Source organism: Gasterosteus aculeatus, chromosome 5 (assembly GCF_964276395.1).
Source record: "Gasterosteus aculeatus chromosome 5, fGasAcu3.hap1.1, whole genome shotgun sequence".
Taxonomy (NCBI): Eukaryota; Metazoa; Chordata; class Actinopteri; order Perciformes; family Gasterosteidae; genus Gasterosteus; species Gasterosteus aculeatus.
In genome coordinates this window covers 11236435-11261897 of record NC_135692.1, presented here as the reverse complement: position 1 = coordinate 11261897, position 25463 = coordinate 11236435, and the positions used below count along the sequence as shown (strand labels likewise).

General features: G+C 46.3%; 2 protein-coding genes across 7 annotated transcripts in view; both read right to left on the bottom strand.

Annotated features, from left to right (window-relative positions):
* The window catches only part of adam12a (ADAM metallopeptidase domain 12a), a 57226-nt gene extending 48143 nt beyond the window's left edge, over positions 1–9083 (bottom strand). For all 4 annotated transcript variants that reach the window (XR_005712326.2, XM_078103384.1, XM_040177595.2 and 1 more), the window contains exon 1: positions 8548–9083. Coding sequence is in view for 3 of the 4 variants with exons in the window: in XM_078103384.1 (XP_077959510.1) it covers positions 8548–8635 (88 nt within the window). In the remaining variant the exon portion in view is untranslated. The remainder of the gene's footprint in view (positions 1–8547) is intronic.
* A 1353-nt stretch (positions 9084–10436) lies between these two features.
* c5h10orf90 (chromosome 5 C10orf90 homolog) lies at positions 10437–24280 on the bottom strand. 3 transcript variants are annotated; one of them, XM_078103276.1, is made up of 12 exons: positions 24179–24280; positions 23776–23919; positions 22995–23699; positions 21660–21726; positions 19473–19564; positions 17150–18350; positions 15767–15919; positions 15378–15478; positions 15054–15225; positions 13950–14007; positions 13520–13616; positions 10437–12033 (listed from the first exon to the last, which is right to left on the bottom strand). In XM_078103276.1, exons 3-12 carry the CDS (start codon positions 23577–23579, stop codon positions 11995–11997), a joined length of 2565 nt encoding a protein of 854 aa, XP_077959402.1. In that variant the 5' UTR covers positions 23580–23699; positions 23776–23919; positions 24179–24280; the 3' UTR covers positions 10437–11994. The 3 variants fall into 3 exon arrangements, with proteins under 3 accessions (XP_077959402.1, XP_077959401.1, XP_040033530.2); XM_078103275.1 differs by lacking the exon at positions 24179–24280 and having other exon boundaries at positions 15378–15496; positions 23776–23913; XM_040177596.2 differs by lacking the exons at positions 23776–23919; positions 24179–24280 and having other exon boundaries at positions 15378–15496; positions 22995–23713.
* Positions 24281–25463: the final 1183 nt, after the last annotated feature.

The window sequence follows — 25463 nt, the reverse complement described above, 5'->3', positions numbered from 1 at the left end:
GTGGTGAGAAACCGTGACCCCCGGCCGCCCCCCCCCTTCTGCTGCAGATCGCCACCGTTCAGCGGCGTTAGAGGGTTGTTGAGCGAGGAACTCGGGGGTTTGCTGCTGCTGCTGTGATAACTCTCAGGGCAAGTGTCCAGGATGCGGTGGGGGGGGGGGGGGGGATTAGACGTGGCTTTGGGGCATTGTTCCCAGCATGCTTTTATCTCCCCTCTCTGTGTTCTGACAGGGTGTTAACCCAACCCCCCCTAAGCGTGCAGCCGGTGGATGAAGTGGCGGAGAGAGAAACAGAGCCGCCATCGCAACGAAAGCACAGCTACGCGTGAATGGGAGAGAAGAACGTCTGCATCCAAGAGTCGGAGCGCGAGTGCATAGTGAGCCTCTGCAGGGACGTGCCTAATAGGGTCCCTGCAGTAATCAGCTCCCCGCAGCAGGGAAGCCATTCCAAAGCTTGGGTCTCTTACTAAAAAACAACAGGGGGGGGATTTAGGATGCTTGCACCAGTTGTCTATGCGCAAGCATCCTAAATCAAATGTTTGGTGTTTTTTCTCCCACTGATGCGCCGTGGAGCGTTTCCAAACAGCAGGGAGACAGATTTCAGTTTCGAGGGTGACGTCAGTTACGCGGGTGGTCTGAGGAGAATTCAGGGTGTGTTTTGAACTCGGGACTTTGCTGCTTCTTGGTTTTCAATCCCATTTCAAAACACACATAAACAATAAACACACTCGAAGGGACCTGGATTATTATTACCGGCGCATTCAAGGTTCCTTCCTTCCGAGGTTCACATCACTTTTATCTGCCTTATGACTCACCCAACTAAATGGCTGAGTCTGCTTATTATCCGGCATTAATAACCCAGGTCAGGGTTATTAATGCCCCCCCCCATCCCCCTTCCCCTCGAAAACCACAACTCTGGAGTTCTTCACAGAGCCGCACCAGCTGATAGCAGAGAGTCAGAGGTGACCAGCTCAGCGGTCCTCATCCAGCTCCGGCCTGATGATGGGAAGCAGACTCCAGCAAGGAGCAAATCAGCATCACACACACACACACACACACACACACACACACACACACACACACACACACACACACACACACACACACACACACACACACACACACACACACACACACACACACACACACACACACACACACACACACACACACGTAAGCCGGAGAAGCATCCTCTCCTCATTAGTACTTGAAAAAGCACACTGTCTGGGGGAGGTGGGCACGCTGAGTAAGGGAACGCAGGACGACCGCTGTGAAAAAAACGGATGGATAAAAACAACACATGAGGGGAAAACAGAGAAGTTGACAGAGAAAGGTCAAGTCCACATTGCGGTTAGGAAAAACATACACACACACACACACACACACACACCCAAATGGAACAGCCCTTTTTGAGGCGTGCTTCACATCAACTTTGAAGACTTCAAAGTCCACAAGTGAATGACCGTTTTGTTAATGTGGTGTGCTATGAGATTTAATTCCAGCCTACAAATGGCGTAATATTAGTGGAAACAGCGTGCGGGCTCAGTTTCTTTTTCCACATGCTTGGGAGAGAAATTCGGCCCAGTCGGGTGTGTGGCTGCGCTCCGTGGAGTGTGTAAGTGGCTTTTGTTAGCTAGAATGTTATAAGCGCCACCAGAAGCATTAAGGGAGCAGTAAACGTGGCACCAGAGCCCAAAGCCTTATTTATAAGTTCAATAAAGGAGAATGTAAACAAAGGTCTTAATAAAGGGAGAGTCGTGGCCATGTTTTGGCCTCCCTTTATGCAGCAGCATACAAAAGGAGAGTTTGTGCCATTTATATTGCCTCAATAAAGTCAAATGCTAGGTGGGCGGATTGTGTGCGAGTGTTCGTGGAATCGGTATTGTGAGAGTTTGTTCTTGTGTGGGTGACTGTGATTCAGACCTATGACTGGATTGAGAAATTCATTTGTCGTTCCCCGGCAGTGTTGTTTAGCGAAAATAAATAAATCTATTATACGCTCTGTGTGTGTGTGTGACCACTGTTTGGCTGTTTTAGTGTGACACCCGGATAAAGCATGGATTAAGTTACTTGGAACCTGGGATCAATTAAATCGGTGAAGTTGTGTGATGATTAAAAACACAAAAATGTGACAACCACAACCAGATTTTTCGGAATTTTCTCAAAACGTGATATACTTTATATGAGAAGCCCATCAACTGCTTTCATTTCCGGTGGTAACTTCCGGCTCCAAAAAAGTGAAGCCAGTGTGCCTTGAACCTGAATTCTATCTGATAGAAAAATACAATAAAATAGAGCATTCTACAGAGATCGTGTGTACTTTACTTGTTCCTCATGTCACATCTGTTAGCAAGAAAACAAGATGGCGACGGCCCAAATGCCCAACTCAAGAGTCCACAAACCAACGGGTAAAGTCTTGGTGATTCGTCCACTTATTATTACATATGGTCCCTGTTTTGTTCACGGTTTTCCTTCTTGGTAAATACTTGAGACTTAAAGCTCCTCCAAAGTAAGAACTAGTAAAATGAAAAAGCTCTGTTTGAACTCCTCACAGACGTATGGAACTTGTGAAGCGAGGGGGCGGGGGGCAAGGGTCGGCCACGAAGGGTCACAAGCCAAAGGGCAAGTAACTTGCCGTCTAGGTCAGCGATTGGCATTTCGGATTGTGACCCCTTTAAAAACACAGGGTACTTGATGCGTTACGTTGGAGACACCAAAGGGCAAAATCATCTGAAAGAAGAATTGAGATGTTATTAGACAACGCAAGGAGATTTCTTTCCACTTTTTAACCAAATGTGTGTGTTTCAACTTCAATAGCTGGCCTTGTAAACTAGATCGGTGCTTGCTGGGCTACTCAACCGTTCCTAATGATATTTCACAGTGAATCTATCCGAGCAGCCCCCCCAATTGAGTGCATTCCCCACCGCCTGATAGGTCCCAGGGAACACATGACCTTCCTTAGCTCTTTGCACATGTCAAGACGTTCTTTCTTACCGCTCTTTCACAACTCCAGCCCTTCTCTGCCCATCCACCCGCCCCCCCCCCGCCAAAAGAAACCAACAACTGTTCGGCTTTATTAAACCCAAGAGCCTGCTTCCATCGCAACCAACTGCAACTCACTCCTTGACAGTCAGCCATGACATAATATATTCATGACAATCTTTGCTTTTCCAACCCAAATGGCCTGCTGTCTGCACACTTGATGAGGCCGTGCCCCCTCCTCTCCCTCCCCCCCCCTGGTCCTCGCTGAGACGGGATACAGACTGCACATGCATAGACACATCAATAAAGAGCACTCGTAATCACAACCCCCCCCCCTCTTGCGTGATGGCTGGCGAAGGAAAAGCACACGAGGACACACTCCAAAGTCACGTTGAGAGCAATTCTCTCGGATCTTGAGAATGTAAGATTGAAAAACGGAAAAAAACAACGCCTTTGGCAGCTTGAATGACACTCTTTTGACTAGCTGGGTCCCCGGAATGGTTCGAAAAAGAGATGCGGGGGCGACGTGATTCCAGCATTGTTTGACATGGGTGGACGATGTTTGGAGGGAAATGGGCTTGAAATAAGAGCATGTGGAACTAATTAGGGAAGAGCGGAGAGTTCAAATTGGCCGGATTCGACTGAAGGTATGACACAACGAAGACTAAAAAAAAAGGTAAGAAAGTTCCCTGTAACGCGTTCCATATGAAAATGTGCTCTTGATAAAGCAAATCAAATACCATGATCACTGTCTGTGCATCAAGAGCAGTATGCACAGCCCTTGTTTTGTATAGATCTGAGGTCTTTAATCAGAGCCCTGGCTGGATTGGGGATGTGATCCAGCAAAGTTTCTGAGCCAGGTTGGTTGGTTCTGACATCAGCCCATGGGGGGGGGGACGGACTTGATTTTGTTTATGGCTATTGTTCCTTTAATAATGGATGATTGACAGGTAAACCGCAAATTCAATTTATCCCCAATCAATGTGGGCAGATTATGCTAATTCAAACAGAATGGTGATTGGGAATAAAACGATGAATGATGCCTTGGGAGGAAGCAGAAGCTCTTTCATAAATGACCTTGGAGTCGGAGATAAAAGCAAAGAACTGCTGGCTTTCCTTGTTTCTTTCTCACATTAAACATCTTTTAAGTACGATGAACAAAACGATGAATCTCTAATTAATAAACTTGAACGTGAAAATGCCCGTCTGAGGTTCCATAGGCTCAAGATGTATTCAAATTGCTTGTTTTGATCAAGCAACAGTCCAAACCAAACATATTCCATATCAATGTATCACTGCAAATCCCAATTGTCAAATGGAAATTGGTTAGTTGGTTCAAACAGAAGTAATTTTCTAAATAAAAGAGGCTTCAATTGGAGCATTTTTTGTGTTTATAAAAATAATCTCTTTGGGACTGCAGATCCATCAAAACAAGCAATTTACGGATGTCACTTTGGGCTCAGGGGATGTGAATTTATCACAAGGATCTGACATTTTAAAAGACTAAAAATACACAAATGAATTGTTGTTGAAAATAACTATTATCCGAAGCCCTAGATAAGATCAAAGTGAGGAATGAAAGAAGCAGCCGATCCTCATTTTGGGGAAGCAGGACTCCGTGTTCTGTTGATCGCTTGTCAGCGGATCTTCACCTTGCTCCTTGCTCACAGAGCAGAGATCGCGGGGATCACAGAGCAAAGGGGGAAAAGTGCCTGCTAATCCTGGCTTGACTCCACAGTAAACATCTGAACCATTGGCGGGACAATTATGTCAACACCTTGAGGGGGTGCTGTAGTAAAAACCTGTAGCTGACATCGTGGTAACGGGATTCTGCACAAAGTGGAGAGAGGGTCTCCTTAAATTAAATCTAACAGAGTAGCAGTGTGTCAAAAGTCACAGCTCTGACAGCTGTAAATGGTCGGATTTGTGGGCGGTTTATTTCTCCTCGAGCATCGTCGGGGTCATAATCAAGCCGTTTAACGCTGCGCTCCCTCTACTGGCAAATTGCTCCTTTGTGTTCTTTCTCTTCCTGTCTCCCTTCCCCCCACCGTGTATAATAAACCCATTTACTGTCACGTTAGGCATGATGTCAGCACATAACTACTCTATGGGAAATGGAAGATCCTGCAGGAAAAAAATCACCCCCGGCCCAGCGGGACGTTAATGTTGTCCGAGAAACCGGTGCAGTTAAGCCTGCCGGCGGGTGACACACCCCCCCCCCCGCTGCGTTGGCTGCGCCTGCTGCATTGGAGCCTTCCGTGCGTGTGCTTTAGCAACAAAAAGGTGAGAACTTCTGGAGCAGAGCTGTGCGAAAGCACGTGAATATGGCCGCTTACGATGGATTTTGTTCACAGGAAGCACATGTCTGGCTCACACCGGTAGGCTACAGAGCCTCAGCCCCCACCAGAGAGAAAGTGTGTGTGTGTGTGGGGAGGGAGGGAGGGGTCAGCTGCTGTGTCATCCTAGATTCTCAAGACATTGTACGCGGCGCAATGGCGTTAATCAATTAGTTGATCCGCAGAAAAACACGCAACACGCGTTACTCCAATCATTCGAGTCACTCGCGAGGCAATTTAAGACGTCGGCTCGATGGAATAATGGAAAACAACTCGCCTAAACATTTAGCAATCGTAGAACGCTCAACTGTCTACTTGAAAACTTTATCTGTGACTATTTGACGCTTAAGCATCCGTTGCGAGTTCGCCCATGTTTGAGGAACATAACTCAAGAGTGTGGCGCGCACAAAGCGACCGGCTGCACCGAAGCTTTTCCCGAGCCAATTTTGTTGGAATCCTCCCCAGGTAGGAGCTGGCCCGTCTTCCCTTTTCCCACTGAATGGAGACAGGATCTGGGTGGACGCTGCGTGCTGGGATGGAAACTAGATGAGGCGGATCGGAGGAGAAAACGTTTGCTTTGCAAATCTCAGAGGAAGACAAAGCTTGGATGTTCACGTGGAATCAATCCGCATGGGGAGCGATCCCCTCGGCTTCTAAAGGTGTAAAGCTTGTTCGTTTGGAATTGCAGTGCCTGTTTCTTGATTCTATTATCTGCTCTTTTGGGGATTATTGACAAGTTGCAAACACAGTGAATAAATGAACGAGATCAATGTCAAAAGTATAATGTCGGTTTCTAATTGATTAAAAACTGATTTACACAAAGTAAACAGGCAATCGAGGTTAGTGACTGTTGGACTAATTAGGTAGACAGACATCTCCGCAACACCTTAAAGAGGGGACACTTTTGAATCGTCGTAGCGGGAGAGAAAAAAGAAGCAGAGGGGAAAACCCATCCTGGAATCTGCTGACATTAGAAACGTCTTCGCCTGTTACAAACCCCTCAACCCGCTAAATCGAAGAGGAATCCAGTCGCTATTAGTTCTGCTCGTGGCCAGAGGCAGCGCTGCCTTACATTAAACCGCAGGTCGTTCACCATGCTACGACTCAAGCAGCCCACAGGAACTGCCCCCCCCCCCCCTACAGGGGTTCACACTGACTGGGGGAGGGGGGGGGGGGGGGGACTTGAACTAGCCCAGATAGACTTGACACTGGAGAGAGAGAGACGTCGGAGCCAACTGGGCACTCTCTCTGTGTCCAGACAGAGACAGAAGACGCTCGGGGGAGTTCAACTGTGACCTGACTGGGGTGTGAAAGTCCAATGAGAAAGTCCAGAGCCAGCATCGGGTTTCAGCCTGTGTGTTAAGCATTTGTTGCGGGAGAAGGGGGGAGAAGGTGTGGGGGGGGTTAAATGAGTCCGAAGGAGCTCTGAAGAAATCACTGCAACACATGTAGGGTCACAAGAGCAAATATCCCCGACCGCTTTGACTACCCTGAATATCTCCTGTAAAATATCTGACGCCGTCGGCACTCAGAATGGGTCACATCGTGGTCACAACGTCTCTCTCGGGTCCAAAAAACGTTCCAAACGTCTCAGCTCAACTTTCATTTGTCTGAGCGCGAGCCGCGTGCAGAACTGGAGGCCGACAAGAGTCACGTCGGTTGGATCAGTAGGACAAAGCTGGCTAATAAATACCGAGCTGACACGGTGTCGACCATCGGAGGCAATCACTCACAAAATGATCCGGAAAACATGCGCAGGACGGGCAGCGTGAGGAAAAATGACACGTCACACAATATGAAAGCACACGTGATGTTGCGTGGAGCTGAATCGCTCCATCTTTCCTTAGCAGCCTTGACTTCCTGACAGCTAAAGACCAAAGGTTTGCAAAGACCGGAGACAATGTAGAGACCCATTAAAGGGAGCGCTGGTGATTCTCACTTGGCTTTAACTAAGCTGCAACTTAAAAGATTGATGGATTATAAAAGATGATGCTGGTTGAGTTTTCTTCACACCAAAAGCATTTTACACCATTGAGTTGATTTCCTTTTAAATGGAACCCCACCTTCTGTGCCCTTCATCACACAACCGCCCCCTGCTTCCATTCATCTCCATCAGGCTGAATCCCCCCCCCCCCAAGCAGGTAAACATTGTGTCAGCAACGATCAGACGCACACGTGTACCGAGGATGATGATTTTAAACGGGTCCAATCCCACGAGAGCAAAACCCGTCAATGCAAACTTCTGATGCCGACGGGCTGCGGATGCATAAATGAACAGCTTCCCTCGTGCTTTGATTACAGTTTTACACCTTTTTTTTCCCGAATTCATTCCCGTGGATTCCACAGTTGCGCTGTGACGCGCGTCTGCCAAATGTAAACGATTGATTTTTTTTATGTGGACCAAGTGCAGCTCCTCCACAGTTGGACATACTGTACATTGTCCATGGTTGATTGCCGCCCATGGCAGGGGACACTGATGACTGGGACATCAAGAGCCACGCCCCCAAAGGGCTGCAACCAGTGGGGCCAAACACACCAGCACAGACACAAACTCACTCTTGACGTCGCATTTGTACATTTGTCCCCAGCGCTCGTGTCAAGCAGCTGTTTGCCATGTGTTGCTTTCTGGCTGTCATAACCAACAGCACAATTTACAGGTCTCTCTACTTTACTTCTTGAGTTGAAAACACAATAATGCGACTTTTATTGTGCGTTTGCCACCAAAATAACATCCATAATTGAAAAATTCAAAGTACATTTGAAGTGCCAGCCAACTGCCCCCCCGGTGCTACCACGGATTACCAAAGAGAGTTTCAGCATCATCAATTATACAGAGTCTCTCGTCTCCTCTGAGGTGCACACTGAGCGGACGGCGAGCTCAAATGTGATGCTCCGCACACACGCAGATCTGGAGGAGAGAATGGTCGACTCTGTTACCAAAGATGTGTTACAGACGTGGAAGAAGACAAAAGCTTTCATGAGACATGATCAGCCAAAAGGTGAGACCTGCAAGAAGAATAGAATAGAATACACGCAGGTAGGCAAAACGCACTACATGCAGACAGGTAATTTTCCTTTGGGTTTCTAGGTGAAGGTTTAAATTTGACATTGGCTTGATAAAAAAAGAAATGAATTGCAAAAAAAAAAAAAACGATCTATGCACTACTTCTGCACAAAGATCTTGCCTACAATCAGCAGAAGCAAGACACTTCACATCCTTTTGACTTCTTACCTTCAGCAGATCTGGAGAGAACGGGGACAGAGGTACATAAAGCCTGAAGTGCTGTCAAAAGAACTAACTTCAGACTCCAGAGGTTCATGATGCCCGGCTGAACGTGACTGTCCAACTGTTTCACTGCAGCGCAACCATCACACAATCCAACAACAGCTGATGCGCAAGCCTCCCACCCCCTCAACAAAAAACAAAAAATGAAATGACTGAAATACGATCGAGCGTGTGAGGGGCGCTGTAGGAAATCCCGGGGACAGCTGATTCAACCCGGTGCGCTTTCCCCATTCACAGACGTCCAAGTCCAAAGCCGCCTGACAACAAAAAAAAAAAAAAACGAAAGCGTAAATGAGGAGCAACCTGTGAAAAGATTGACAAAACACTCGACACAAGCCGCCGCTGTCTCGGTCGCCCACTGGAATGGCATCAATTCCGGGGGCAATTACTCGCGAGGAGTGTTTGTCTTATGCGCGGGGACCATGTGCTTTGATGGCACGCTGCGCGAGGTCCTAGCGCCGCCACAAGAGACAAAGCTGGCGGAAGTAAAGTGGCACAACATCCGGTTGGAGCTAGCAAAATAAAGCCCTCAAATGAGAATCGGAATGAACTTTTTTTTTACAATAGGGTTGAAATAAAGAACGCACGGGACGAAAAAAAGACTGAAGTCTTTAAATCATATACTGTTTTGTCGGTGTTTTGTGTTAATTCTCTCTTAAGATAGGTCACCGTAGAATGTATTATTTGTTTCATTGAGTTAAGATTATTACTGTTAAATTCCAGAAGACCCACACACTAAAATACGTATAAGTGTAAAGAGATATGATCTAAAAGTGTTTTATTTTGAAGGCAAAAAAAACTCCATTTCCGGACAATCTTTTATGTGCTTTTCAACTTGACTCAAACATGCTGAAGAAGCCCACATTAATTCTAAATTAATTTGTATTTCAGACTACAAAGGCCTCACTCACAGTGTATATGCATGCAACACAATGCATACACAATACAGAAAGTAAAACAATTCTTGTTGTATACAGATATGCATGGGGAAGCTGGGTAATATATGTCTCGATCCTGTTATATCTCTGTTTTATCGTGTGATGATACGCGTGTGCTTCAGGTGACGTGCCCTAATGCTCATTGTGACAATAATATGCATGAGCTGTGTAAAGAAAAGCATGGCATGCGCTTGAAAATGGGAATTATTTAAAGATATGTGAATCAATGTATCCATGACACTCACACGCGGCTACTCAACTTGTGATCACAGCCCCAAAGGACATGGACATGTGTTGGACATGGCCCAATCCAGCACTACACTGGGGCTCAGTTTGTACATTGTGTCCTCCCTGCACTGCACCGCATGATCCAATCCGCTCAGGGAGGGAAAGAAAACAGGCCGTGGTCCTGAAAGCTGTTTCCCCAGAAACAAAGACAGAAGAAAGGGATAGTGCGTGTATCATAGTTTCCTGGTAGGAGCAGTGTGCTCGTAGAATGAAGACTTCAGTCCCAGTAGCACATCCAATTCTTGCCTAACATCGCTTGAAATGAGAACTTGAAGGGTGCTGCCCGGTGTCCTAAAACCCAGATTCCTCTAAGGTCTTCTTTCAGGTTCAAATATGAAAGGAAATAAAGCCTCACTGAGGAGTATGTCTCTGCATGCTGATTTCACTGCAACTTTACAAAGCTGTTCTTCTGCTCTTTTTAAGAATCGAGATGCTTGAAGGAAGATAAGTGGCAGAGAGGAGCAGGCAGTAAAATATGAATTTGTGTTGGTGTGCGAGGGACTGATAACACAATGATAAATCAGGACTTCTTGGAAATTATTCCATCTTAACCTCCATTTTTTATGTCCATGCAGTTGTGGGGGGAAAAAAACAACCTTTCATCAGGGCTTGAAGACAAACATTTTATGGTCTCATTGGAAAGAAAATTGAACAGTAGATGTAAACACAACTCAAACATAAAATACACAGGACAAAATTCAAATAGAAAATACCTAAAGCTAAAGAATTGTATCGATTGTGAAACCCTCTGAAAATCTCCTTCTTCAAGCAGCAGTCATGGTTCCCAGTTATCTTGTCTTCATTTCAGAGAGACAGACCCAATTATGATCCATCATTAATGACGTCCTGTCATCCAAAAATACGCATTCATGCACGTGCACTGACAAGAAAAAAGGTTTACAAAAAAACAGACATTTCTCTTCTTCTGCAAATTTAGATGGATGAAACAGCTGGACTATGAAGAAACTCCAACGTAGAGGCTAATGAGTAAAATAACAATTAAGAATAATGAAGAGCATCTGCTCTGTTGTGTGTTATTTAAAAAAAAAAAAAAATCCCACATCTCACTTCGGATTTATCTCCTGCTACATCATTTTGTTGAGCGGCCCTCTGAGCACGGATCTGGATCCAACAAATCTAAAATCTGCAATGGTGGGCCACTGTCCACGATGAGACAAAGACAAGGACAAAAGCTCCATTCAAATCGGCTCTGTGCGTTGACGGGACGTTGTCCAGTGAGAGGAGGTCACATTCCTCCATCTCACAGCCAATGGCTGAACGATGCTGAACTCTAATGAGGAAGACGACGGTTGAAGACTGTCCTAAAAAAAAAGGGCCGGGGCGGCGTAATGAATGATTCTGTCTCATATCAGCGCTCAACATCACATGAGATCATGCGAAAGTGGCTGCGTGAGAGGAGCTCACCCTGCATCCCATTACATGCAGTGTTCCGGGAAGAAAGTCCATTTGCAATCAAGTAAGAACAAGATAACGCAGACGAAAAGCATGCGTCGCTGCTTTATATCGCACATCAAACTGGGTTTTATTCGTGTGTGATATCTGGCTCATGACTGATTTCATACGTTTGTTTTGGCCATGTTGCGTTTGTAATCGTACAGCTGTGCCCAGGAGACAGTCATGTTTTTCTCAAAAGACAATTTTGTGGCAGTCTTTAAAAAAAGACAACAGAAGGTCATTTGAGGAATACATTTCTTTCTACATAAGTGCATCTCATAGATTCAGTTTGCAAGTTAAAACGGTTTATCTATCCGAACAATGATGGAAACACTAAAACAATTCAACAGGTTTATCAACGGGTACTTTGTTGGATTATGAGATACATGTAGTCGCAATAAGCGACACGGGTAAAAAAATGTTTTTTAACATCAGAATATTAAGGTTTCACCCGCATGGGCCTCTTCGAAGGATCTGACCCTTAAGCGATGTCACCTTTTGGGTTTCTGAAAGATTACCCCGGGTTTATCTTTCAGAAAACAGATGTGGAGAAATAATAAGTCATGGAAATACACCAGACAGACAGACGCTGTGCCCATGACCTACAACAGATAGTTCAACTCTGTCAGAGGCCACAGCTCACTCCATCAGTCTGTTACACAATACGACAGGCTTCCTCATGTCATCATCGTCTTCATCTGTTGCCATTCGTTCAGCTGTTGCTCCTTTGAAGAATCTGATCCAGCAGTTTCTGCAATCAGAAAGCAAAAAAAAAAAAAGATTAGATTACTAAAACACTCGGAGGCCACAGGTCACCGGTCGACCTCCTCGAAAACCCAACGAGGCCTTTCTTGCAATCCTGCATCCCGCTCCTCGTTCACTGGCATCGCCCCCCTTCTTCCAGCTGTGTTATCTGCCACAGCAGCGGTGTGCGTCCGTGGCCACAAACGCAGTCTGCAGCTCGGCTGAATGGCGGCACCGCACCGTGTCTCTCTGTGCCGCTGAACCCGGGAACACACAGGCCTCACACGCTGAGCACAATGAGGCTGTTCACGGTCCGTCTCCATAGTGACGGTGCACCGGGGGGGAAAGAGAACAAGCGTGTGCGATTCCTTTCAGCGAATCAAAATCTGTCCCGGGTAATAAATATAGACCATGCTGTGAAAAACAAAACAAAAAAAAGAAGATAAAACAAAACAAGTAACAACAACTTCTGTATGCGCAGGGGGGAAAAAGAAGTAAAATTAGATTTTTTAATCAAATTCCCAGGAGACGTGCTGAAAAATAGCAAAGCAGCGACATCTAGTGGATGAATAAGCTTGTTGTTCAGAGAGAACAAACAAGCTCAAGCAATCCTCCCACATCTTATATATTTAGTGTTACAATACATGCTTTTCTTATTCATCTGCAAATCTTATTTCTTATAGATCAGTTAATCAATAAAGGTATGTGAATTCATACTCTCAGACCTTGGTGTATATTACGTACGGTAATATGTCATCCAGCCCACAAGGCCAACTTGTCCGCCTCAGCAGAAGAATACTCAGAAACACACCGTGCACCCCATCACCCCCGCCTAGGTTTTTGTGTTTCTACGTTCTTCTCATAAATGTCCTTCGCCCTTGCGTGTTCCACTCAAAATCGTCTCACTTGACCACGATGGACTTGATGGGCAATTAAAAGACGTCATGTTCCAGAGCTGCACTGCCGTGAAGAGAGAACCCGACATCGTTGGCTTCATCGCTTAGGATGTTTAATTGAGCCTATCGAGGAAAGTTGTGTTATCACTTGCTTAATTGCCTGTGGGTTGTACACACAATTAATGTTCTGTTAAGTGCCTCGGGCATGTTGTTAACACTGTGGCAATCTGTACGGAGATTATTTGCTTTGTTCCATATTTTCAGGGATTTGGGGATTCAGTTCAATTACTGAGTGCCAGCTCCAAATAGCCAGGTGTGGTGCAGGAGTGTTTGCGCTAATGTAGGTTCATCTTATTCTATTCAGCCCCTCAGTATGAAGGTGTTTCTCCCATATGTACACGGGAAATCCTCTTATTTCACTCTCTGTTGTCATTATGTAATGTGTAACATGTCGCTTCAGATCTTCTCTTCGCTTTTTAGCCTCGGCACTGTTCTATCAACGGAAAAAGAGACAGAATATCTTTTGCATGGTTGTAAACCCAAATACGGGCTGGGTGAATTCATCTGTGTTTTGACAATTAAAGATTAAGGGATTACCTTTGTGAAAAGTCCCACTCGCTGCCTGTTGCTCAAACACACCTCCCTCCTCTTCTCCTCCTCCTCCTCTTTTTTCCTCTTCACCTCTGCATGCGTCCTGTAACACAACGATTAGGATTGGTATTATTTGGAAATGGTTCGACATGCTCATTGACTTTCTACGCACCCCTACTCAACTACATGGTTGAGTAGACACTATATTCTGAATAAATCCACAGTCCAACACCTTGTGAGACAAGGACAGGGAAAAAACGGAACATAATTAGTGCAAAAGTCTTGGCACAGGAAAAAAAAGCAGCCTATTTTGTTTGGATGTGTCACTGATACAGGCTCGGCCTTCACACGTGAAAGTAACGTGTCAGATAAGAACGCGTTTTGTCTGTTTTGTCAAAGAAGATGCATCTGACAGAATGAAGACGTTGAGACTCACCGCTTAGATCTCGGCTGCATCTCTTTGCCAGCAATGCCTCCGTCTTCGAAAAGGTTATCTGGAAACAGGAGCAGGTATGACACATTTACACACGCACACACATGCATAATGTTGATTGAGTCGAAGGTTAAATCACGGCAGTGGATCAGAACGAAAGGGTCATGTTGCAATCTCCTGCAAGAATAAACAAGATCATTTTTAACAGGAATTCCACCATCTTGACTGAAGACATTTTATGAAGAACACTCACCACGTTTCATACATGTACACAAATAAAAACTTGTTGTCTTATCTTTTATTTTACTTTCCAAGCTGTCATTGACCCAGTGGTGTGTTTTTCTGTCGCAGCCAGCAGAGGGCAGAGAGGGCTACTCATTTACTGTCGCACATCTTTAAATTCTTTATTGTTTACTGGGAAGCCTGGCACACTGAAAGGGAATCTCATGTGACAGGACATTGTGCCTGAGCTTAATGACATTTGAAGGTCACAGAAAAATCTTTGCTGTAATCAGATGCTGGCAATCATTCTGACTCCCCATCATTGAACAAAGGAACACTTGCATTATATATATACAGTATCAGCAATAAATGGCATTTCTCTCATAAGTATTTTTTAAATTCTTTTATTGTATTTAGCCACAGCTTAGCCTGCCGTGCCAGCTTTCTCTCTCAGATATGCTTCTTTCCTTTGACATTTGAACGGAATAGAAAGCTAAGATGAAAATGTCGGTTTTATTACATTTTCAGATTCAGGGAGCCATCACAAATATCATTTATGCCCTGCTTTAGCATTTACCCAGTACATTTAATGTATGTTAAATTTGTAAACACAATGTCTGTGACTTCATGAAAGTATAAAATCTTAAAGATGTGTTATGGATTAGTTGTCTTAAACTGCCAACTCAGTATCTTGTTTATCAGCTGAGGACTGACGCGAGCCAATATTATATATATATATAAAATTGAGCCAAACTACCCTCCCCTCCGCCCCTCTCGCTCTTTGTTCTCTGCCTGTATGTGTGTGTGATTATGATGTGGCAAACAGCCACCGCAGCTGCAACCGGACAATGGGCAGCATGAGAGAGGTGGCTGCTGGCACCGTACCGGTCAGAGAGGTTCCCCGAACACTGCGGGCTCTCCTCTGCCCGACGGCGGCGTCCGGCCGCGGGTCCGCCGAAGGGGCCAGGTCCCTCCTCTCCCGGGCCCTTCGCTCCAGCTCTCGCAGTCTGCTCTGGGAACGGCCGATGAAGTCTGGCCTGCACCTCCGCAGCGCGTCCTGCCAGACCAGGGGGGGAATAGAACGGAAACAACAAAAAAAGCCAGCAGAAATGTGTCAATCCCTGTGACTGAGGTTGTGCTCTACTTCAGGGGTTGCTAGCCTGGAGGGGGGAGGTAGAGAGAGAGGTGAGTTTATACCTCTGAACTCACCTGTAAAGAAATAGTTGGAGGTGACCCGTCCGTTTCAAAAGCGACATTAAGCTGGCTGTGGCTGCGGATTGTTCGTCCATCCGGCGGCGGCCTACCCTCATCTGTCACAAGCGAAGCAGAGGAAAAATCAAAAACATTTTGCATCTTGTTTACACCTCCGTTGGCTTCCCCCGCGCCCGGGCACAAAGCAGCGAGGCCCTCCCTGCCCGCCGTGACATATTACTTCTTGGCATTGATCAAATAGTCGAGAGTACGGAAGAGCCGTGGGTTTCCCTTGATGTGTGTGGATGTCGAACTCGCAACACTTTCGGCTAATTGGTACAAAGATCAATGTTTTATAAGGTGAAAAATAACGATTACGTGGGAGAGAATGAGGGAAGAAATAATACCAGTATTTCCCGGCGGGGACGGAGCAGAGTCCTTCTCAGATTTGCCATTTGGTGTTTTCTCCTTGCTAAGTTGCCTTTGGAGTTTGATATTCGCTATGACCGCGGCCGCGTTGAGGGCGAGCACCTCCTCCTGAGACTGCAGCGAGTTGGGACCTGAAAGGCACGAGTGCTTTGACGTGAGTGACAAGTGGGCACAACAGTGACACTTACTCAGCTCCCATTTTAACAGCCGTGAGTTTAAAACGATTTCGTAATGTCCCGCCCATATAGTGCAGGTTAACTGTATCAAACGTCGAATTCAAATGATCGCCTCGGGCCTCCTAGCGTAATTAATTGATGACACTCGTAATGAAAGTGATTAAGGAATAATGAATAATTTCATACAGAGAAAAGACATCACGAACAAAGAACAAGTCAGCAGAAAAAAAAATGCGATTTCTTCAGCTGAATAAGTCACAGGAGTATTGAAAGAACTCGCATCTTGATGTGCAACTTACTTATGACGACGTGAGATCAGACTTGGACTTGCCCCAAAAATATTTAAAAACAGCTGTGCATACAAATCACGGATGCCTACCTTGATAGTAAAGATTCAACATTTCGGGTAATACGCCCATTCACTTTCTAGCCAAGAGTTAGATCGATACCACTTTTGGATATGAGAAAGGTATTGATCATCTGATCTAATTAGGTCTATTTACCAAAATGTTGAGCACAATGAATTAACCTTGACCTCACTTATGTTCCCTCGTAAACCATAAGCCCAAATACGTAGATATCAACTTGCAGAGGACATTACCGGTAATGGGGGATTTGGATTTGGGGCCTGAAGTACTTGTGAGTCTCCACAATGTGACTGTGCCAAGAGGCATTGGTCCCCATAGGATGATTACAACGACAGAAAACCGATATGACTGCTAAATTGCAGGATCTGGATGCCAAAATGGAGATTCTAACACATCCTAATGCATGTTTAGCAGCTTGTCAAGGCGAGAAGGGGGACTAGAATAGAGTATACGTGCAAAGAGAAGTGCGAGAAAATGAAGGAAGTGGAGAACAATAAAGCGGCGGGGCCTGTGCCTCGTCATCGGCACAGACAGCCATGAGTCTCAGTCGCTGCCAAGGCATCCGATAATGGAGCCATCTTAATAAAATAAAACACCTATCAATAAGACATCTGAGTCGAAGGACCCTATCAAACCGGAGAGTTTGGCCCGCGGAGCGCTGCAGTGTGTGTAGCACCTTCAAGCCGGAACACGCAAATAGCACAGAGGAGGGGTATATTTAGAGCTCGCCATCCTTTGAAAATCAAGGGCGATCAGAGACAAAGGGGGCCTGTGTGCTGACAGGAAGGATCTGTCGGGGTGGGACAGAGAAACCTACCCGGGGTCTTGATGAGAGTCAGACCGAAGGACGCCCTCCTCGTGGCGTTGGGCTTGAAGGTGTCTGCCGCCGGCTGACCTGCTTCTTCGCCGTTGCTGTTCCTGTGGTTGGTATCGGCCCCCTGCGGGAGCCCAAAGCTCCGATTCCTGCAGGCTGGTCGCGTCAGGTTCTCCGTGCTTGGCTCTGTGTGTCCAAACATATTGCCGTAGCAGCTCAGCGGCCTGTGCGGCCTGTCCGGTCTCTGTCCGGCCGTCTTCTGGGAAACCTCTGAGGGTTTGGCCGCTGCTACGTCGGGGGGGGCGCACACAAAACACAGCGAGGACCTGCGCAGTGCGCCATCGTTTTCCACTGGATCCAGAGGGGATGCATGCGGTGCTACAGCCGAGTTTGGCCTCTTCGTGGAATCCAGGTGGAATCCAGAGGGCGCCGCAGAGTGCCGCGAAAGTTTCCGCGGACTCCACGTGCTGTTTTCCTCGTACACCCCCCCGGAGTAGCTGTGTCTGTAGCCTGGGCGCCTGGTCCCAGACTCTTCCCTGGCTGGACTGTAGCTCTCCCTGTGTTCCGTCACTTTGATGATGGTGGCCTTTCTTCTGTGGACCACTGTGTCCGAGGCCTCCCCGGCCGGCGGCGTCCCCTCCCTCTTCGTGCTCGAGAAGGGGCTGGAAAAGGTCCTCTGCTCCGTCACCTTGACAATGGTGGCTTTCCTCTGCACCGTGACCCGCCCGGAGTTCGGGTCCATGGGCGGGGAACGGGGTTCGGCGGGGCGGGTGTCGGAGCCGGGCAGACTGGCCGATCTGCTCACTCTCCTGGAGGAGATGGTGATGGAGGAGAAGCCGGCCTTGTTCTGAGGGATTAGTGTGGTCACAGCGGAGTCGGTCTGTATGTGTGACGGCTGTGAGACTGTTGCCCTCACAGGCTGAGCACCGCCTGTCCTGTGCAAAGGCACGTGGGACTTGTTTGCATTGGGGATGGGACCGGCAAAAGTCGTTTGATGCGTGGGAGCTTGCTGGAGGGGGACTGCGCTGCTTGTTGTCATCAACGAGGACCTATTGGTAACTGAGCTGGTCCCTGCGGGGAGCACATTGGACTGGCTGCCTCCAGGGAAAGCGGACGCCCTGTTGGTATTCCAGCCTCTCCTCAGACCTTGAACGCCTCCACTTCGGTCCCCTTCAAGAGCAGGGAAGCTCCGACTTTCTGGCACCTGCAGCATGGGGGTGAAAGAGATTCTCTGTGATAAAGATCCTTAATTAAGCACGGAAACCCCATTCCACCCCTTCTGCTACTGCTAATGTCTCCTGCTAAATGTTTTGCCATTTGTCAACACAATACAACATCCACCGAGGGTGCATCAAGCCAATTTGAGCTCATGTTTTCTAGTGATAAATAAAGAAAATGATGCATAACACATAAAGAATACTACTTTTCAACAGCGGGTCAGCTGTCTTGTATTTCTTCAGGGCTCTGCTGTTTGTTTTTTAGTCAGATGACTCTCCCCATGCTTGACACAGCCCCTGTAGCAATTGGAGCAGGACGAGCCAGCACACAGTGTGACTGATCCCCTCACAGTTTTACAATGAGACTCTATCCTCGATAGAAAAACTGCCAGGCAAGTAACAGCAGGATTCTCGTCCTGGCCCCAGAGGAGTCTGATGGTGTTTTATGGAGCATGGAGAAATGCAGATATGTGCCTGTTGTTGTTCTCCCCCAGCAGGGCTCACGAGGTGTCACGCCACCCTTGTCCCTCGTCCTTCAATGTTGCGTAAATATATTTTCTTAACAAAATATGGGACGTAGCCATTCGCACTAATGTAACACTGTGTGGCTGTTGACAATATTAAATATACAGGGTTAATTTTGGTTTCAGACAATCTTTTCCTCTTGAATCTTGAATAAGGTTTTGCATAAATGCTGCAGGAAACGGGCCATAAAATAAAGATGACATAAATCGTGTAAATAAGTCTTGAGGCATCATTTGAACTGCTATATTATTTCTGGTATGTTTAGCCACTTTTTGAAGCTCCGTGGAGGATCTTACTTGTAATTTATATTTCGGCATATTTCCTCCCATGCACTGTCTACAAACTGTTCCTGCTGCATGTTGTTTCCCTCGGCTTTTAAATGAATGGCTTGCAGCTCAACAGTTATCATATTCAGAAATAAAGAGTCGCCTAAGCCTCAGAAAGCACAACCGTAGCAAACCACCGTAGGCTTGTCTGACCCCAGGCAGACACGGCATTCACTCCCAGATACACAGACCCCCCCTGACATCCATCTTCTCCTGAACTCACGTGAAAAAACAATTCAACCAGAGGGGGTCAGTTACCTGTTTGATAGCGGCAGAGTCTTGATCACGGGCCTGCCACGTCTTCACACACACAGCATTGGGACCGTTGTGACTTTTCTCCACCTCTCCATCTATGTGTGAGGGCAAAACAAACAATCCACTGTCACACTCCTCACTCATCGTGTTGTCTCTTTTACACGCACGCACGCCCAGACACACACACATATACGCACGCACACACACACACACACAACTCAGCCGTTCGTCCGGCCGTATGGCAATGTTGACAGTGTCAATAATTGACGTTGGCACAGTAAAGTGAATGCAGCCCCTCCCTGGAGCCACTTCTGTGCCTCCTCAGGAGACGAAGCAGCTTAGCCGTTGTGCCTCTCAGGCCATGACTGATACTCTATTGCCACCCTGACTCCCTGCCTGCGTGGCTGCATTTCCACCTGCTGCTGTTGCTATGGCGACTGGCTCTCACGTTGTGATAACCCCTCGAACGCTGTGTAGATATTACATGTTGGTTTTCTTTTCCCCTCCCTTTGAGGGAGGAAGCAGGGGACAAGGGGAAAATTGCACCAATTTGCAAATGTGATTACACCCGAAAAAACAAAGAATTGTCTTTAGAGGTGCTACAATGGCTGTTTCGGACACCTGCGTCCCTCGCTGTATGTGTCATGTCTTTCTCTTTAAAGGGCCCCGCGCTAACCCTGGCCCCCCCTGAAAGAGCTTCTCTCATTACCTTCGCTACCTCAAATTACAATTCTGTTCTGAATCAACAGCAGCTTAATATCACGGAGGAAAACAAAGAAGCGTGGCCATATGGCAAATACATTCTACACACCCCCCCCCCCCCTCCCCCCCTCCCAATTCGTTCCTCATCCTCGGGAGTTCAGTAGTAGCAGTGTGAGCCAGGGGAAAGTGGCCAGTCTGTCTTAACATGAAGGACCTTGGACCACAAGATCCAACCTTATTGTCATGTTCTCATTCAAAATCAGGTCAATTTTAAATTTGGTAAATGGGTGTGGTGGGAGAGGGCACTAACTGTCGGGTCAGATGAAAAGTGCCTTTGCAAGGGTTGACGCCAACAAAAGAATGTGGAGGAAAATATTTAGCCAGCCGGTGTGTCTGTTCTTGTTGGAATGTTTGCAGATGGAATTTCTGATGATTTCATTGGGTTTAGAATGGTGAAAGAAGACCAATGTATCCTGCATGAAGCTTTTGATTTTTTATTCCCCTCGGTGCTGGGATTAAAGCCATAGCCAATTTGTTGTAGATGCATAGAATCATTAATCTGGGGCTGAAAATGTGAATGTTTATTGTCTATTTGATTGACTAGTAACCTCGTTATGATCTAAGAGCATCACAGAAAAGAAATACATTCATTATGTCAACACAGGCTGTGCATGTGGTTTTTGACAGCCTGCATACAGTTAATAAGGTCTCTGGTGCTCCAAAAACCTGCACTTTCTGTCAAAGTTCCCTTCTGCCATGGATAGATTGCTTTGATTTCTTCAAGTAGCCTGAGCCATGTCTATATAATCTATAATCTAACAGAGACAGGGCTGAGAGATCAAACCTCAGATCAAACTCAGTGAGTCAGGCCGCCGTGTTCAAAGATTATCCTGGGCTGCTTCTCAGATGAGTCTGCTTCTCTCCTTATCTTCTGTTTTCATCACCTTTTTAAATGGCTTCCTTCATCCTGCCGGGACATTATGGCACCACAGCTAAGACTGGTTCTGCATGAAATGGGCTTTGTTTGAGGCGGGAAGTGTTGGTACAGTCAGTCAGTGCAGATGGTTTGAAAGAGGACAGGAGCCAAACTGCTGCGAGGAGCTGATTAGCGGCAGGTAAACCCGGCCCCTGCAGTTACCCTGACCCGCGGCCATTTTTCTTTCTGGCAGTGATCAGGCACCTCACTTAAAACGGAGTCGCGGTGTGTTCAGTGAAGAAAGTCAGGGAACTTTCTGTGCACGAGACAGTTACTTTGTGTTTTGACTTGGTTATCTTGGAGGAAGTGATGATTGTGACGGGTTTCCCAGTTATTTTATGGCCCGTTCGCGATGTTATTCCTCGACCCAACCAAGCGGTTCTATTCCCTAAAGCCAGTTTGTTTTGTGTGAGTTCACGGCAATGTTGGGCTAAACAGTGCGTCAGGTTGTGACGCCCGCGGACAAAGAGCATGTGACCAGCTGGAATGAGGACGTGTTGAGGGCTACATACCCTGCAGCCTGTGGGCCGTTGCTCGATTCATCCAAATTGTTGGAGTGATTGCTTCTTTCAATTTCACCTACATGTATAAAAAGAAAAAAGAGCCAAAGGTATTAGACACAAAAGGTACCTATGGCATCAGCTCAACCCTGACATCCGTTACATTTAAAAAGAACAGCTTCACATGGTGATATCTTGCCTACAGTGAGATGAGAGAACACTGTTTGTTTGGTACGTAGGAAGCTAACGCTAGCCCCAGCCGATGATTAGCTTAGCCCGTCACAGGAGGTTGAACGGCAACAAAACAAACAAAACATTAAAAGTTGTTTAATTAAGCCTTAAAGGGAGACTCTACCAGTTCTGGGGTAAAAACAATTGGGCCAATAGATATCTACATGAAACTTGATTTTACTTTTTCTGAAGATGCATGCTTAAAAATGAAAATGATGCATTATCTTATTAAACAGGTGCTTATTTGCATGCGTTCCCAATACAGAAATCAGAAAACTGGATAATACCATTTAAGTTAACAGTTAAGTTTGAATATCTGTTTTTTACCACACTGTTAGTACGAAAATACTTATCAACATATTTCTTGGTGTAAAATGTTGTACAATGGAAGGAATGTGCTTTGTGCGTCAGTTCAGTCGGCTCTGTGCTGCAGCACAGCAACTTATTGATTCAGAGGTCAAATTGTCAGTTCAGTCGGTAATACCCTCATGGAATTTTCTCTTTACATTGACTTGCATCGTCTCAGAGCACGAAGCTCAATATTTACCGTCACAGCTCCAAACGGAGTCGTAAACCTTTTGAGAATGCGTGGAGTTCCTGCCGCGTAAGCTGTTTTCACAGGACGCCGGAGCTCTGCCTTCTCGCTGGTAAACCCTGACTCGACTGCAAATGGCTCTCCGTGGCCTGTGCAGTTCTCTCTACGCGACAGTTCTCTATTACGCGGCATTGCCTCCATTACACAGCACTTTACTTTCAGACTTGCAGGTCTCACTAACGTGTCAGAATCACAGTCGGTGCCGAATCCAGAGTAAATCAGCCCAGCGTCTTTCCAAGGGCCGGGTTTTAAAAAGCAAGCAAAAACAGAAATGTTTTTTCTATGAAGAGGGTTTCTGTGAGAGAAGAATTATCAATCCTTCAAAGAAAATCTCGATTAAATCAAAGGAAGCCTTTCAAAACAAACTGGGTTACTTTTATTTCCGCGGGTCAAGACTATAACTGCGTTTCTATACTCTTCCAATCTCACTGATCTAAATGTAGAGGGATCCAGAAATGTCTTTAGCATCAGAAAACACTTGATGAAATGTCTGAGGCTTTGTGGGCTGTGGTGTGTTTTACCTGTCCCGCAGACTGGTCCAAAGACTGGTTTTGGTTACAAGCATCATCCACCCGCCTCACTCTTCTCTGGATTGGCAGCCAGCCGGTTTTGACCGGAGCGAGACAGCTGAGTTGAGCGCGCTCCTTCCTTGGGGTCTGCATCATGTGAACTCTCTCCCAGCTTCCTCTGCGCTCCGGAGGAGAAAAGAAACCTGTTTGGAGGGACTCCTGGCTGCCCAGCGAGCTCTCGCACAGGCTGGGACTCCCACATGAAGACGAGGCCCTGCTGTAAGAGGGGACCTCCGGCCGTCTCCAGACAGGTCGGGTTGGCCCTGTGTCCGGAGCAGGCATGGATGTCTTCCAATCACTGAAAGCTGGAGCCTGGTTATGAACCGGGGCTGTGAGAAGTTCCCTCTCTATCCTCTGCAGATGCTCCAGCCATCCGTCCAGCTGGCGTCCTCCTTCGATGGCACTCTGGGGCCGAGGTGCACGTCGGAGGCGAGAAACCTCCCCTTCTGGTTTCAAGCTCTCCCAGTAGGACTCATCCCCTGATCTCCTCCAGCTCGGAGCTATTGGTAGGTGGGCAGCTGGCCTCCGGAGAGTCATCCCTCTGGAGCTCAGGTAACCACTCACTGCTCTCGGGTGTCACGGCCTCAATACAGCGGAGGTATTAATGAGACCCCACTGGCTCATCGGGACTAGAAATGTGCTGCAAGGAATTAGGACCTGAAAGAAAGGCTGATATCAGAACACAGAGGAGATTTAGAAATAGGTGCAAATCATTATGGTTGTTATTACTTACCAAAACACCCCTTTTCACTTGCATCCAGCTGCTGACTCCTCGGAAGTAAACACTGAGTTGAAGAAACGTCCTGGTGAGTACCGTCTCCAGTGCGGCCTGTCACGTTGGGAGGGATGCTTCACTCAACAAAAGAGCTACTGAGGGCTGAACATCCAATGCAAAGAGGGAGATGGAAAGAGACAGAGGGGGTGGGTGCGCCAATAGAAAAAATAGCAACACTTGTTGATGCAATGCTCTCCATTTAAACAAAGAGCACCATTGACATCTTATTTAACAAACTGTCTAATTTGAGGTTCGATACTTGTCAAGACACCCGACAAACTTCCTGACATTCAGGCATCCTCACAAGCGATAGAGCCTCGCTAATGAGCTGATTATCCGTGTTATTCCATGAGTCACTTACTGCTTCAGAAAGCCTCCTCTTCCTGCTGTTTGCCGTGATCTCGTGGTTGTCGGCTGATGATGAGGCGCTGCTGTCGTCCAGCCTCCAAGCGAGCCATGTGACATTTACAAGGCTGTCTCAGAAATGGGCCACTGTCCTCCCAGATGAGTAGCTGTGACCCACGTGATGTGACAAAATTTTTATTTTGGCTTTTATTTAGAGGCAGTTGAACACATTTTACTCAAAGATACGACTTCTTCCCAAAAAATAATTGGCAGTGGTTTGGATGTTTAAAGAATTTCAGTGTTTCTCAGTGGATAAGCCGGCCTCAGATGTCCTTCAAAGCAACTTCAGTCCAATAGTCTATCAAAGAATGAGATAATAAAAAAAGATATCTTAAATTACTATGACCTGCTTCTAGACACCGTTTCAAGCTGAGAATCTACGTTGAGAATAAATATGCAGCGGCGCAAAACAATTTACAATACTTTCTCTGATAGCACGAAAAACAAATCAAGAACCCAATTCAGTTGAGACAGATTTGAAAAAGAGTCAAAAGATGGAGGTCATTGGATGTGATAAGAGGTTGGGAAGCGACACCGCCCTCTGCTGGCAACCCTCCAACACCACAGGTGGAGAAAGTGAGCGCAGAGGGGAGAGAGGTCACGGGTCTGAGAGAGAGGTCACGGGTTTGAGAGACTATAAAAGATGCCATAGATCCATAGAAGGGATTCAATATATATTTAATATAAAATTGAGCAGAGTCAAACTCAAGGCCCAGGTGCTTCACCGTGATGTCTTTTATTTAGCGACTGACGATCTAGTTCAACACAGAACTGCTCAGAAGAAAACATCTCCCTTTGGATCCTATAACTTCACCATTAAGCACAAAGACGGCAGAGCATGGATTATCATTATGTGGTTGAACAAAGATTACATTTGTAAAACCTTGACAGGCCATTTTAATGAATAAAGCTTTGCGTGAGAGGTTAGTTACTATTTAGCAGAGCAATTGTATCATTGACAACACTCATAGTTAAATTATGCCTCTGAACAAATAAAAAGCTATTTTGTCGAAATGATAAGAAATTGTAGCTTACTGCAGGTAATTGGAGTACCACCTCGCTTCAAAAAAGATTTGTACTTTTTGCTGTCTCTTCTCTGTGTGTATTTTCCATTGTAGAGGGAGATTTAATGTACCATGAACATTAATCCTGGAACACACTGTAAGACCTTTGTTATTTGTTTTAGATATCAGCGTTTTGTGTATCTTCCTTCAAACATTATATAGCAAGACATAATCAAA